This window comes from Plutella xylostella, chromosome 5 (assembly GCF_932276165.1).
Source record: "Plutella xylostella chromosome 5, ilPluXylo3.1, whole genome shotgun sequence".
Taxonomy (NCBI): Eukaryota; Metazoa; Arthropoda; class Insecta; order Lepidoptera; family Plutellidae; genus Plutella; species Plutella xylostella.
In genome coordinates this window covers 2,419,931-2,436,748 of record NC_063985.1, presented here as the reverse complement: position 1 = coordinate 2,436,748, position 16,818 = coordinate 2,419,931, and the positions used below count along the sequence as shown (strand labels likewise).

Genomic DNA, 16,818 nt, shown 5'->3' with positions numbered 1-16,818 from the left:
TCCCGATGGTTAGATGGCCAATACAACTAGAAAGATCTGAAGCAATAAACTGTTTTATATGCTTTACAGTCACTAAAATAAATTACTCAGAAAAATAATAAAAGTTCTGTTACAGACAAGAGGCCAGTGATGATGGTGAGATTTAGAAAGAATACACGCGGACAATCAAACAAGTCACTTTGGATCTTTAAGTAAATCACATAGTAACATAAAGTAGATCAAATATAGGATCTAGTGGAAAAAGCATTGCCTTAGATTTGGACAGTTTAGCTAATAGCTTTCAAATGAATATCCCCCTAATTATAAACTTTAGACTAAACAAAATTCTGGTTTAGAACTGGTTTTTGTTCAAAAGATTTCATACAAATCAATAGTAACACCGGTTCTAAAACTTCTAAACCAGATCCAACTGTGGTTCTACCTTTTTTGGCATAAGATTTATTTGCCTAATTTCGTATTGCATAGTAACGTTTGGTCAAAGTCTCGTTACGCCGAAAATCGTATGGCAAAAATCTCGTTTAGTAAAAAGTTATTTCGCATAACATTGTTTAGCCTAATACTGGTATGGCCAAATCTTGAATAGCCTAATAATGCTATGGCATAGGTTTATTAGGTTTATAGGTACAAAGTAATAATATTCGTTTGGCTTTAACTTTGACGGAGCGTCTCCCTACATAGCGCAAACTGGTGCCTTGTATTGTTTCCGCTGTTTGGAAAACCTCGCTTTGCTCGTCGTCGCACCTATTTTTATGTTTCGATCTCATGGGGTTTGTAATAATTATATTGGTCGTTAACTTTCGATTTTTTGATCATACAATATCGTGATTTTCGGGATGTAGGAGAAAAATACCACAATTTGTACATTTACTACGTACTTAATATATTATTTATTAAGTTAACATTACGAGAAACAAGATTATACATAGGTATAGACGAACATAAATTTGAGCAAATGAAACTTAGGTGTTTAAAGACTGTGCCTAAAGAGTTTTAGACGAAAAGAGCCTTATGCGACATTAGTCTTGGCAAAGTGATGGTTCGGCCAAAAAAGTTTAGACCATACGAGTTATGCGAAATGAGTTTTGGTCATTAAAGATTATGCGAGATGAGCGGAACCCTCCAACTGTATTTATTTAGATAATGTTTTCAAAGGAGACCTATGAATGAAAATTTCGCCTCAGGAGGTTTTTTCATAGAAATTTTGGGCTAGTAAACTTTAGGTTTTTACTTAAAATTATTGAGAAGGCGATTCTCAGTAATTTTTTGAGGTAGGATAATTTGTTATAGAGTTTGAACATAACAGTGGTTTTGAAATTTGTACAAGGAAGATTTTATGGAATACATACATATGTACATTAAAAGCTGTAAGAAATTTTTGGATATAATACCATACCTACTTAAAATTTCATCAACATCAACAGAAGTATTATTACTTAAATGCATCCCAAATCCCAATAAGTACTTAAAACAATGAAGACTAAATCCTCATCATCAGTCAATAATAGCAGCCCATTATATTTTCGAATATTCCTCTAGGACTTCTTCTCCTTATCGTGTATCTGACGTGGACTAGCGTTTGTCACTGTGGTGAAAATATTAGCCAGTCTGCCTGCCCAGGGTGCGCCGGACGTAAGTATTATTACTGTTGATAATCCATGGGGACTCCATTCCTTGCGGTGAAGATGTACAAATATGGCCACTGGCGGAGCTGGTACAATAAGTTAAGTCACTCAAAAGTGAATAGGTGTGTTTACATTTTGGACAACTATACGGTCTACCGCTCAAAGAACCCTTCGTGCGCTAGTCACACTTGGCCGATTTTTTTATATACTGTAGCTCTTTTCGGTATGATTGTTACGGATCGGTATGATGCAACTGAATTTCCTACACTCCTACTAGCTAATATACTACCAATAATCTATGATCTATCCAAGATACCTAAAGGTAAATACATAAAAAATATGGCATTTACAGGAAATAGAGACTTACAACTTTACTACTCAGTTAACACTAGAGTGGGCGCGTGGGCTACAGGTGTAGACCAGGGTATAATTTTGTTGTAAATATCTGGAACGCACGGCACTAGCGCTCCCTCCCTCCGTGTATTCCTTCCTCACGAACCCCCGCGTCCCCCAGCAGCGTGCCCACTGTCCCGGCACACGGACACCTGAGGTATACAGTGGCTAAAGTTGCTGGGCTACGTATGTAGCCCGCGCGACCGTTCTAGGTAAGTGTTTTTTTCTGATTTTCTGTTTTATTTTTTGGATTTTATAGTTTTTTATGCACATTTACGTTTATATGAAATGTAGTATCATATTACTTATATGTTTTTTTTTACTTTGTTAGTTCTATTTTGAGCTAATAACACTAAAAAATAATTGGAATCATTTTAGGTAATAATGGCGGTGAACGAAGGTCAAATTCGGAGATGGCTTATGGAAGACGAGGAAAATAGTGATAACTTGACGGAAACCGAAGAAGAAGGTCCTATGGTACCGTTAATTCTTTCCGATAGTTCTCATTTATCGGAGAGTGAACATTATCTAGAAGTTTTGGACGAAGATGATGTGATGTGAAATCACCATCATCATCATGAGTTTTGATCAGCTACAAGTCCCGGAATGGTATGAAATGGAGTAAATTTCCACCATCTGCTACTATATTGTATCCTATATTGTAAGAAACTATGATCAGTTTATAAGTTTTGTGTCCTAAACTAAAAAATATATCTGATTTGTGCGATGGTCTCAAATAATATCGATATTTATGAGTATGTTTTTGTTTGTTAAAAACTTTGTTAAAATTAGGAAACATTCAAACGTTTTTTATTTTAAATTTTAAAAATAGATATGGTAGTTGAAATGTAGCAAAGTGTTTTACTTTTCAATCAAATATCTGTGCTTATGAGGCATTACAAATGGGCTACATATGTAGCCCGCGCGACCATCCCAGGAGTTAAATGAGCGCGCCTACTCTAGTGTTAACGATGCCGATGTGCATTAAAGGTAATAAGTATAGAGGTAAGTATACAAGGTGTGTTGCCGATAGCATAAATGTAACCTACTTAGCAAGGCCTCCTTGTTAGCGACGTGGGCAGGCGACGGAAAAAACACGTCTAATGGGTGATTAAATACGCCTAACGCAGCATTCATTGATCGAATCAGCCATTTAACATTTCTATAACAAGTAATAGCGGCTGCCTTCGGGCCTCACCTTTTAGAAACCGTAAAAATGCCATGTATGGTTTTTGGAAATTAATAGATTGCTATAAATATTAAATAACTATCTATTTAAATAGAAGCAGCCAAATAAATTAAAATCAATAGGTAATTTGAATGTCGGAATTTTGAAGTTCGCTAGTCGATGATCAGTAAGTTATGTAATGATGCCAACGAAACATCTACGTGTCCATGTATCCATGAATCATCCAGTCTTCAATGCCTCTGACGCATCTCGGAGTAGGCAGAGATACATAAAAAGCATGAAAGGATTCGAACTCAACACGCTCGAATTCAAAAGCTTGGCTAAAATTATATTGTTTACGTATTTAATGTAAAACGAACAGACAACGTCTCCAACCACAGATATTTACGCAGATAATAAAGGAAGATATCGAGTTAGACTGGTGGGAGTGGAGAGCATTTCTTTAATTAATTTATCAGGCGCTTTCTCGGAAAGTTGTTGGAAAAACACGGGGATAGATAGTAACTCGAGTAGGCCACTTTATTGAGAGGGAAAATTCTATTACCTTCTGGAGAAAATGTTTCTTAAACGTGATTTCTTCGCTTTATAAAAATAAAACTGAAAAATAAGGGTTAAGATTTGACTTCAAAACATTTTGCAGGTTGGTACTTAGTTAACAGACACTTTAAAAAAATATATGATAATTAACTAGTATTTTTATCTTAGAGTTTGCTGTAAGCACCATGCAGTCTACTGCTTAAACAATAAGTATATTTTGACTCATTAAAAAAACTATAGTTGAATCCTGCATGACCTTGTATATTAATAAAATTGTTACCTATCTATCACTTGTTATCATTTATTTAATAAAAACGAAAATAACGCTCCAAAGCCTCAAAAAGTCTCCGGCGGATCTCCAAAAATAAGTGCGTGGTAAAATGTCGCGCGGCGGCGGCGGCGGTAGTTTTCTCCGAATAAGATTAATAAATGCAAGCGCGGGGCGCGCGGGGAGGCGACATCGCGGCTAATGACACGCTGCAGATGTTTTTTATCGCGAATTTAAAACATAAACTGGTCGAGGTAGCCCCCCCCCCCGTCCCCCGCGGCCCCCGCCCCCGCCGGCTGCCGCTCTGCATAGTTCACCGCTCGGCTGCAGGCGCTGCATGCGGCGACAACCACTTGTGATCTTCAACTGTCTCAAGGCGAATGTTTTGGGTCATTGTTTCCCATCAATGTATCGTTCTATGCTAGTTAGAGAGCGTATAGTCGACCCCTAGCGAAGCTACCTAATTAAAAAGTACAACTGCTCTATGATATACTTAGGTGAATATAAAGATTTTAACTACACGACTCCAGTAATATCGTTCAAAACTTCTTTAATAATTGATCATTAAAAGTTAGAGAAAGTTAGCAAAGAAATGGCAATTAATTAAAAACTTTATTAATAATTGGCCTACGCGACTTGCTACGAAAAGAAGTGCGTGAGCGCGTTGATGTCTTTTGTACTGCGCATGCGCCGCGATGCGTAGTGCGCGCGTGCGGGCTGCGACCGGCGAGGAGGCGCAGCGATAGTGCGGCTATATTTCCGTGAAAAGGCTAGATTTCCCGTGTCGAAAGGAGTCCGACCCGGGGCGGTGTCGACAATAAATCCGGTTCGCAGTCGCAGCGGCGGATTCGCGCCCGGGCGGCGGCGGCGGCGGCGCTCCGTCGCGCTCCCGCCCGCGCGAGCGAGCGCGACGGACGCACCGCGGGTCACCGACTGGTCGTGAATAGAGACTTGACGGCTGCAGCGGCGGCGGGGGCGACTCACTGCAATTAAACTAGTGTCGCGGCGGGTTCGCGAACCGTGCACCGTGCGAAAGTGAAGCGGCGGCGTCGGCGGCGGCGGCGCGGGCGGCAGTCTGTGCGCAGCGGGCGGCGCGCGCGCACCTCCCTCGCGCATGGTGTACCCCGAGGCGTCCCGCTGGGGCGCGCCCGGCGCCGCGCGAGCGCCGCTCTACGACGACGTCTACAGAGGTTAGCACTCACACCCTGTCTCTACACCACCTTCCTTTGTTCCCTCGCCAACGCACCACATAACACATCTAACAACCGCTGTACATCTATTTAGCAAGTTATTCGCCCTAACATACATACTTACACACAACTTCTCCACCTTCACTTGAACTTAAGCCTGGAATCATGCGAGTGTGTTCCCTGTAGACTTAAGTTTCGATTCCATTGCAAAGTTTGCAAATAATTCTCGTTTTCATCTGGAACTTTCAATGTTTCTTTTTCCTTGAACTTTTAGTTTTCAGCTATTATGTGAAAGTGGAATAAGTAGAGCAGTGTTTTAGCGCAGAATGTGTTCAGTGTTTGCTATTAGGATCAGCTGATAGACCACTTCCCCGCCCCGCCCCCGCCCCGCCGCCCCCCGGCCTGCACAAGACAAACAAAGAGCCGGCCTTCCTCTCCTGCCTATATTTGTATATGCACCCAACTTACTACTTTCAACCACATACGTAGCTTGTAATAACACGACCACCAGCTATAAAATGAAATCGCCATTAACTTTTAAGTATGAAAGACAGATGTCAGCTTCTCTTTAATCCTTTTATTAATCAAGGACTAACGGAGCTTTAAATTGCACGATTAAGCGAGATTATAGAGACGCACTCGTTACATCTTCGCTCGTTATTTTTGTCGCTTTACGGGAAACTTTATTGGTGTCGCGTTCACATTACACTCGCATCGTAATTGTGCCAATGTGTATCACTGGCTGCGTATACGAGGCATTGGACTAAAGCAACGGTCAGCAACAGGCGGACCGCGGTCCGTTTGCGGACCGTGAAAGGTTGAACCTCGGACCGCCAAATATTGTAATGTAGGCATGTCAAGTATAAATAAATACTTTGAATATTATAGTAATATTTTGAACCAATCTAACTTAGTGCCTACCTAATCTAATTAATCTGTTTTACAACATCGATATCGATCAAAAACATCGCGCCGCCGCCGCGCCGCCCGCGCCGTCGAGTCGCCGCGCGCGCTCTGTTCATAGGTGCTTATAGCTTCACCGACGACCATAATAATTATAATAAGGAGAACTCTGAAGAAGTCATTGCAGTGTTTACAAAATTTTTGACCGATCTTAGCAACGAATTCGCCAAAAGGTTCCAAGACTTTGCAGAGATGGGCAAGCTATCTCTGTTTCATGAAGTTGATGCAGCCGCCGAAAGGACAGATGTGGCTGCCAAGCAAAAGTCCTTGCTGCCAAGTTATTTAATCTGCCAAAGGCGTCACTTCAAATAGTTCAAATGGAAATAATCGATCTGCAAGAAGATGTGTCTTTGTAAATATATAAAAAGGTGTCAACTGAAGAATTTTGGGTCAAACATGTCCCAGAAAAATATCAACATTGCAAAAAACTTGCCATGAATTTGGCGACTACTTTTGGTTCGACATAGGTACATATACGAAACATCTTTTTCAACATTTTCAGATTTTTTTGAAAAACAAGTTTGGTATTGTTTGAGATTAACAGACGCTCACTTAGAAGACACTCTTCGAATTAGCTGTTCTTCACGAGAACCAAACTATAAAAACCTGGCTCAAGACCGCCGATGCAATTTTTCTCACTATTTTTAGTAATACTTCAGTTGTTTTTTTTTTCTGGACCTTTTAAAAAAATTCGACCAATATCCGGACTCTAACTAAAACTACTTGCCGACCCCTGGACTAAAGCCTCCACTCCGACTGGGGGCCGTCTTGCTGAATTAGAAACTGGATTATTTACGATTCATATTCGCTGTCGGAGTCTCACGGCGCAGGATGTTGTTTTAATGCTAGCAATTTAATTTACAATGGTTAATTTGAGCTGGTAGTTAAAGCTAAATACGTGGGCATGTGCAGCGGGGCTGCGGCCGCTGTGGCTCGCAATTTATCTAAGTTTTATGTGTCTGGTCATCCCTCGCGGGTCGCCGCCCGGTCCCGTTACTCCGGCGCAGACGCAGGGAACAGACCATTCCGCCATTATCTACTGTTAATTTATTGCTAAATATATGTCTTCGGTGGATCCTTTACCATAAACCAGTTTGGTTGATGATCAGTTTCATTAGAAGCTAACTCGGCCGCCCGTCTCCCGCCTCGCTCGCAGTGCGCTTGCCTTTAATTATGAAGTCGTAAAAATAAATATCCTGTGGCCATGTACCTATACTGTACCCGCCAGACGAGTGTTAGATCATTGTAACTAATAATTTAATTGGATAATTGATTTCAAGGACTCACCTCCATTGATTTGTCGAGAGTCGTCTTTCTTTTTATATCGAAATTATGTTTTATAGTTTTCCAGCAAACAGTTGTACAGTCGGCAGAAGTATCAATTTCAAATGTGATTCGAATAAAGAATCGAATTGAATATTGCGATGCATCTCGTGTCGTGTGCGCAATATCTGTCGGCTCTCAGGGCAAAACCCTCATTCGAAATAAAATAAACAGCAAAGGAAAGCTAAAAATAGAGCGGATTGACCGACGCGACCGCAACACTACTACGGCCGCTACCTACATGTCCCTACCTTTATAAATATGTAAATATTGCTTTATGTTTTTAAACGAAAACGCATTTATTATTCAGAAAAAAGACTGCTCCTGCCCTGCTCGCTTTCTGATGGTCGTTGACCGCGCATAACTAGAGTCAGGTGTTACTTTGTGTACTTAATTAACCCATATCGTTTTTTTCAACACAATAAGTGGTTAAAAAAGCAGTGGGCAAAAATCTATAACTGTAGCTTGTTATGGTTGAAAGTTAAATGTGTTAAAAATACGTATTGAGGTGTATGTTTTGGTGAATGTGACCCAATTAAAAGTTTCTGGTAATATACATAAAAAAAACAGTAAGCAAATGTAGGTAAAAGCTAAAAATAAGATAAATAATAACAAAGCAGTCGGGCATACGCTAGAATTAATCAATTTAAATAAGTAGATCTGTCGACTTTCATCGCAGAACCGGCAGCGACAGTGTCTGGAAGTGAAAACCAATAAATAACTAAACGACATTTATTGCGGTGTTAAGAGTGCTTTTATTTCAAATATTCGATTCTATAAATTAATTTGCTAACCGTCTCGGGCTCTGTCGTTTTTTGTAATAGTGTGTGAACGTGGACGAGTCTCCACGACTATTATGCCTAATTTGGACATGTGCCTCGGTGCGTGGGTGCAAAACGGTCTAGCAGAGCCCAGCGCGGCAGGCGTTCATTTATAAAGTGGTTTCTTCCATAATCCGTTGATTGTGCTGTTAATAAACGATGAATATGTAAAGATCAAAGTCTATTACAAAAACACGACAAGCTGCAACACTCGGGTCGTTCACCCCAAGGACCTGTCGTTTATACATATTGATGTTGATGATTCAATTTAAAAGTGCGTTAAAAGGGTTGTTGTAATGAAGTCTAGAACTAGTTTAGCCCGGCACTTTCTAGATGAATAGAAGACCTGTCGGGCGTGCCGTGAGAACTGAAAGCTGCGCCGGCGCCGCTCGCCGAGATATCAATAGCTGGCGTTTCCACAGTCTGCGCGGCGACGGCGGCGGGGCACATACCTATGTATCATCACAGACATCATAGATTATGAGTTCACAGTTATTTTCGGGGTTCAGTGATTTTAAGAAAGGTAATAGTCGTCTGAGTGTGGTAGTCGTGAACACATAATTTCTTTCATTGTTTTATAATTTACTTTTAAGTTTCCTAGCACAGATTTATCTACACTATTCCAATAACCAGCACATAATCCAAGAAACCACTGTTTACCTGTATTATGTCTTCGTCTCCAACATACCGGCTTAAGCTTCGGTCCAAGTTCAAATTTATGCATCTCATTTACTCTGAACAAGAGTCTAAATCACTGCACATTATGCATTTTTAAATACCGAACATAGTATCTTTTCCACATAGTTTTCTCACAGTGTAGAAAGGCTTCTAAACTATGCACCCTATAACCCCATCAACTATGCTGATAATTCAATCAATCAATCATGCAGACCATCGGTACTGTAATGACTCTTCTTGAAATCTTCCAGCGAGCATCCATGCTACGTTTACCTTTCCCCTCCACTATAGAACTCCAACTGCTCTCGTATCTTCGCTACTGCCCCTTTGCTGGCAGACTTCAAGAACTCTGTATGTCGTAACCTATATCCTAACGGAGTTCTCAGTTCTTGGCTGATGCCACTTAAATTATCTTTGATGACAATTTTGCTCTCTCTATAACCTAACCTATATTAACATTTGGTTTTGTGGGATGTATGTTTTAATCATAAGTTGTTAAAATTTTCTTGAATAAAGAGTTATTCTATTCTATATGCTAACAATGCCCTCTTTCCCCAGCGGATGGCGTACTCTCAACAGTGAACGTAGTGGAGGCTCTGCAGGAGTTCTGGCAGGTGAAGGCGGCGCGCGCCCCCGGCGGCGCTGGGGCGGGCGGCGCGCTGGTCATCTACGAGTCCGTGCCCGCCGCCCATCCGCCCTACGTGTGCTATGTGACGTTGCCGGGCGGCGCCTGCTTCGGCAGCTTTCAGGTAAGATATAGTTTATAATAATAATAATAATTCTTACAAAATGACCCATCCCAACATAACATTCCATATTTACCATCTACAACTTCCCAACTTGGTGCATTACCGAGCTGAATAAAATCAGAAACTACAATAATAATAATAATGTGTCTGTGGTTGGTGGATAGGTTTGGTGTGTGGTTTAGGGGGTCGTTGAAGCAGGAGGTGTGAATGACTTAATGTTAGCTGATACCCGTGCCCTCCACTCGTATGTATTAGTCCAGGCAGGGGCGTATTTAAAGATTGCGCGCCCTGGGCTCGCCTGTAGTTTTCCGCCCCATCAAGGATTGAAAGAAAACAAAAAGAGCAGTCAGTGTATAGTACCTATCGACCTACATATGTATAATGACATTGTGGTGATAGATTTGCATAGATAATGATATCTTCCGATCAAAAAAAAAGAATTTTTGGATAGACGGGTACGTACATTTTAGAACGTTTAGAAATAAACTTTGGGGACTGAGTGAGACATTTTTTTTTCTTTGGATTTCCTTAAAAAATACAGAGGCGGAAAAAAATAGACTATTCCACCGGTTCAAAAAAGAACAAAGGCCGGCTTTCATACTTAAAAAATCCAGCACTGCTCATCACCAAAATACCTCGGAGTGATACAGCGTCCTGCCAGTGATGACGTATGGTGCACAGACGTGGACACTGACGGTAGGACTGGTCCACCGATTTAAAGTCGCTCAGCGTGCTATAGAGAGAGCTATGCTTGGGGTTTCTCTGATGGATCGTATCAGAAATGAGGTTATCCGTCAGAGGACTAAGGTTTCCGACATAGCTGTCAAAATATGCAAGCTGAAGTGGTAGTGGGCTGGTCATATCTGCCGAAGAACCGATAACCGTTGGGGTAGACGAGTTCTCGAGTGGAAACCACGAACAGGCAAACGCAGCGTGGGACGCCCTCGTGCCCGCTGGACTAAAGACCTTAGGCGGGTAGAGCCGGTAGTGGTTGGGTGAGGAAGGCCGAGGACCGAGTGTTGTGGCGCTCCTTGGGAGAGGCCTATGTCCAGCAGTGGATGATTATTGGCTGATGATGATATGGGCAAGGTCCGCGCATGCTAGAGAAGTAGATTTTGCTCTTAACGACACAGTTCGTATAGTAACGGGATGCCTCAAACCGACACCGCTCTACAAGGTCTACTCTCTGGCTGGGATAGCACCCCCTAGCATACGGCGAAAAGTGGCATGTTCTGTTGAGAAAGTCAAACAAGAATGCGACTACAGACATACACTTTACTCACATACTGCCGCACCTTCCCGCCTTAAGAGCGTTTCTAAATAGTGTGGTGTCCTTAACTGATGAAAACCCACAAAACGCAAGGCTAAGGCTCTGGTAGGAAAAGCAGCCCCAGGATCCTTTCCTACCTTTTGAGGAAAAACTTGCTCCCGGTATCAGTCTCCCCTGGCACATTTGGAAGACTCTAAATCGGTTGCAAACAGAGGTAGGCTGCTGCAAGGACAATCTTTGCAAGTGGGGCTATACCGTTGGTACCAACCTACCTATGCGACTGTGGTACCGCCCCCCTGACTATGGAGCATTTACTCTCCGCCCCCTGTGCCCTTCCACCTGCACACGGGAACACTTACACCAGGCCAACCAGAATGCTATGAAAGTTGCTTCGTTTTGGTCTGGACAAATTAAAAAATTCGCATGTTCACTGACACGAAAGAAGAAGAAGTTTAGAGTACCTACCGACCTACGTATGTATAGGAACATTGTGGTGATAGATTTGCATAAAAAATGATACCTTACAAAGAAAAAAAAAATCTGGATAGACGAGTACATTTTAGAACGTTTAGAAATAAACTTGTGCAGGGCGGGCGACTGAGTTATCCAAAAAAAAAACTTTAGATTTCCTTCAAGAAAATACCTACCAAGGCGGAAAAAAATTTGACTATTCCACCGGTTCAGAAAAGAATGAAGGCGGCTTTCATACTTATCATATTTCTTAAGACATGAAATCAACATTTGCAAAGATGGCTCAGGGCCGTTCTAGGCTTACGTCCTAAAATATTGTTCTGTGCATTTTTAATCCTTCAACCTAAAGTCCAAGGGCGGCCTGCCGGCCGCCCCTGGGCCGCCTGCCGCCCCGGGCTGTAGCCCTTTTAGCCCTAGGGTAAATACGCCCCTGAGTCCAGGATGTCATCTTGTTACATACCTACTAAATTTAATCATCGGTAATGTATTTTTGAAGAGTAAGAAACATCCAAACAAACTTTAAACAAACGTTTATAATATTTGTAGTACTTACATACGTGCTTTGTAATGTTCTCATGCACCTTCATGCTGGTAACTAAGTTGATGAAACTGCGGTTAATACAAGTTTACTGTAAAGATAACTTCAACGTCAGAATTCTAAACTTTTTGAGCTTACATGATGAATATTTACATTCTTAATTATAACTATTTTTATAATTCAAGAAGCGTATAAAAGCAGTTCTGCTCTGCGAATGAAGTTTTTAATTTGTTTAATACAACTTGGCAAGAACAAGAACTGCCATTTGCAAAGTTTCAGCGACAATACATAGGTATTTTGAATAAGAACTAATCGGAATGAAAGTTATTTCCAAGAAAACATGCATTAGACATTGATTTAAAATCATCCTCATATACTCTCCGAAGAAACGCTACAAAAGTCGGTCCTCGGCTTTCCTCTTCTGACCACAATCGGTACCGTCTCGTGCTTTTTACTTACACTCACTACAAATTTCTTAGTAAATAACCTAACCTAATATTAAGCGTCGTATATTTTTAGCCTCTTATCCTGTAGACATGACATTAAAATTCAATGCAAGTACCATCATCATCGATCACATACCTTTATTACGCGATGAAATTGAATTCAGGGAAAATTCCACCTTCCCTGAGTGAAACGCTGTACGCCATCAATATTAAAGCAGTCCAATGTATTTTTCGTGAAAATATTAAAATTTCGTGAAGGAACTTAGGTTACTTATATATATACTGATATAGATATATTATGCTCCAGTGGTTATATATGTATACAAAATATTTTCATAACTAATTTAGTTGGACCGTTTAGTTCTCGAACGGAATACTGAAGAATTTTCCCGTGAGACGCCCTAAGCCAGCTAGTTTAGTAACTCAGCTATCCTTGTATCGCAAAATCACAATGATTTTGGGGAAATAACGGGACATAAAACTGCACAAGCTAAGCCAATCGCGTGTGAATCTCTCAAGAATAGGTCGTTTTGTTTTAAAACTAAATGGATTGCTTCCTGTTGGCGTGTTTTATAATAATTTATAATAATTTTCTCTCCTTTTGTTACGCTGCGCAGTTTAATTTAGTTTTCGGAATATGCCAACGCCATACGGGGAATTTAATAATGAGTTATAGTTTCAAACTTTTTAACATAATGGGTATAAAATTGTTTTTCCACTTAGGTACCTATTGGTTATTTATAAAATGATTATAGTAGTAATATGATACAGTAGATACCTTTCTCCACTCTGTTCGATTGAATTGTTATCGGTTTCCATCAATTTCCCGTAACAAAATTCGACTGTATAATATTTATAGTAACTCCACGAATGTTATCATGTTTAATATCACTTTCCTTTCATAGATTTAAATATAAATTGCTATGAAATATAACACCGATCAGGGAATATTTATTTGCTCAGTGACTCCAACACTCTACCTCAAGACATCTTATCGACACTCTCACCCAAACATAAACTGAAATCTAACTAACCTTCCCTTCCTAGAACTGCCCAACTAAAGCGGATGCCCATCCAACAACACTTTCATGAACACTTGTACACTCACTTCGAACTTGTTTTGGCCTTCGGACCTTCGGCATAGCAGTGAGGGTCACTAATCACTAAATTAGGTCGTCCATCAATCTCAAACCTAACGAGTCCTCTCCTTCCCAGAACTACCCAACGAAGGTGAAAGCCCGTTGGTCGCCCCATGAACTCCTACACATGTATAGCGCACTCGCGTCTCATCCAATATGTTTATCTACTGCATATCTAACCACTATGTCCCTATGTCCCTGATGAGGGATAACAGGATTTCATCATCCTCATATCTAACCACCTTTTCCCTCCCCAGAACTGCCCAACCAAGGCGGAGGCCCGGCGCAGCGCCGCCAAGATCGCCCTCATGAACAGCGTGTTCAACGACCACGAGTCCCGAAGGATCTCCGACCACTTCATCGAGAAGGCCGTGGCTGAGGCACGAGCCTCCTTCGCCGGCGACGCTGACCACCACCAGGAGCCTAGCGCCGGGATCGCCGCTTTTAGGTAATCATTACGTGTTTAGTGCATACTCGACTGGCAGGGATGTACGTCATCAAAGTCGGTGCCCCACAAATGGGGATCGTGACCATCATCAGTCAATGTCAGCATTGAGGTTGGGTCGGGACATTGTCCTCGAGGTGCTCCTGTCTGCAGCAGTGTGTAGAGCTTCGTGCAGGCGGGATGTACAGGGTGACATTTTATTAGAGGAATTTTCGGTGAATGGCTAATGTAGAAATTATTACTGTACTTTAATTAATCAACGTCGTTTTGCGGGTGGCGCCCACGCCTCTCATCATCTGGCGCTAGCGCGAGATCTCCCCGTTTAGGATATTTTAGTTCTATTATTATCTGCGGTGTAAAATACCGCTACGGTGCTTTTAGGTAGGCTTCTATTTCACTGTTTTTCACCCGAATGGAAGTTTTGTGAATACATATTTTGTTAAAAAGGGTACCTCAACTCAAATATCGTATTTATAAAACAAAGGTGAATATTAACACTCCACAAATTCCGTTAATTTAGGTACCTGAAAAGTTATTATACTTCTATATTAGCACATCAAAAACTTCATGCAAATCCCCTAAACCGATTTGCCGATACGAAATTAATATTCAAAATTGCACCCAGCCAGCTAGCTCTGTACCTCTATTAATTCCCTTCCGATGCGGATATTTCGAACTGTATAAAACTGTTCAAAAGCGATGGAAAATGTCATGCCTAAGGCGCACTAGACAACAGAGCTATCGAGTGTTCCACAAACTTGCACTTTGTCAAATACAAGTCCTCATACTTTACCCGCGGTATTATGTGACAAAGCGTTTGCTATATACAGGGTGGAATTTTATCAGTGTAATTGCTGTTGACAGGTGAATGTATCCGTCTTTGTCATAGTGAGCAATATTCACTATGGGAGTAACTCTCAAATCGCGAAAATGAAAATTCAGTAGATGTTTAACTTTTCTATGAAACAGCTGTGTTTTTTTCGTGATTACAGAGAGTCAGTGTAGTTATAGAATTTGCTCAGCATGTCGGTTAAATTAACCCGGCAACGGTGAAGTCACTTATAAAATTCCCCCTGTATACTCTAATGCCCCACACAAGGTTCCAACTCACATACTGTATGCTCACATCGGAGGAAGTGTGGGGCTTGAACACCTCGTTAGTGTATCTTAATGTGCCTAGGTTACCTACAGCCAAGTACGTAAGCCCTAGATTAACATCACCATTAGCCTACATCTTGAAGATGGATTAGAGCTATAAAAGTCGCGCTAATTAGTCTTTGGGAGATTTATTACATTACGAGTAAAATATGAATTTTTTGCATGCTTGCGACTAAGTGTGGTATTTAAAGAGTTTTTCATAAGCTGCGTAATAAACTTTTTCTATATCGTGTCGGTGACAAACACTCAAGCTATATACATGTTATTATAGACCAGTTTTGCCACCATAGTCAAAGTCTTTTCGTGCACCCCTAATATAGCGAATAAATTATAAAATGAAAGAAAAAACTGAAAAATTGTAGCATTAAAGTACTTTACAAAACCCTTCAATTAAGTCTCAACTCCCCGCGGGCTTTTTCCATTGGACGAGCGGAAATGCTAATGATAAACTTAATTAATTATTTCGATCTCAAATTCGACAGTATTTTTGGAGTAGGTGTAAGTACTCTTCACCCATTCGAGGCGGGGTTATTATCCCATTCACCCTTGAGTAGGGCCATTATCGTTGATAATGTGTTTACCTTTTGCCAGGTCGCATATCCTTATAGGCGTCCTATAGAAAGGTTCCCATAAAATCTCCCATAACACGATCCTTATCGTCCGGCATTACCAGTCATAATCGCTTATCACCAGGAGACTTTTTATACGAAACAAGATACCTGGATACTATGACGGTGCGGAAGGCCTTGTCGCTCCCGTGTCGGATTATATAGCCGCGAAAAATCCAGTCACTAATGAAATCGTCTGTCATAGACGGCCTTATACGCCCAAGATGATGATGAAGTTAAGAGTTCCCGATACGCTTTTCTTTTGTTTTCCCGATGCTACAACCCGCTCTCCCCCCCAGGTTCATGCTGGAGGCGAACAAGGGGCGCACGATGCTGGAGTTCCAGGAGCTGATGACGGTGTTCCAGCTGCTGCACTGGAACGGGTCCCTGCGCGCCATGCGCGAGCGCCAGTGCTCGCGGCAGGAGGTGGTGGCACACTACTCGGCACGTGCGCTAGACGACGCCATGCGTGAGCAGATGGCCAGAGAGTGGGCCGCGAGGGAGAGAGAAGCAGCTTCCACCTCGGGAGTGATAAGGACGGAGCTGGCCCGAGCTGAACGCGAGCTGCGTTCAGCCAGGCTGGCTGCCAGAGAGCTCCGGTTTTCTAAAGAGAAGAGGGACATCCTCCTCCAAGCCGCCCGCCTGGCGCCGCCGCCGCAGTCCTCACAGTGATCTCCTCGACTCTAGCGTTTAGTTTTAATCTAGAATTAGACTTGTAGTGTAAGCAGACTGGCCTTTCATTTCGCATACCCGTCCCTTAGTTATTCGAGTCACGTGCCTTTTTAAGTATCTTGAGAAGTAAAACAAGATCCCTTCTTTACGTTTAGCGAGCTGTATTATACAAAAAGTATAGAATAAGTACCTAGCACGGAGTGGTGTCTTTACCGGGATCGAGTAAACGAATCTTTGTGAAAGTTCAGGCAAACATCACAATCAAATAAAAACTCCCGGCCAACGGGTCGGAACGATTCCGTTTACAGAGAGCCCGAGCTTACCAATACAGGGTGCTG

At 41.7% G+C, this 16,818-nt stretch overlaps 1 protein-coding gene across 1 annotated transcript; it reads left to right on the top strand.

Moving 5' to 3' along the window:
* The first annotated feature begins 4,949 nt into the window (after positions 1-4,949).
* LOC105382943 (protein limb expression 1 homolog) lies at positions 4,950-16,535 on the top strand. The gene is made up of 4 exons (XM_038112991.2): positions 4,950-5,199; positions 9,543-9,733; positions 13,855-14,045; positions 16,108-16,535. The coding sequence occupies exons 1-4, from the start codon at positions 5,124-5,126 to the stop codon at positions 16,478-16,480; spliced, it is 831 nt and encodes a 276-aa protein (XP_037968919.2). The 5' UTR covers positions 4,950-5,123; the 3' UTR covers positions 16,481-16,535.
* Positions 16,536-16,818: the final 283 nt, after the last annotated feature.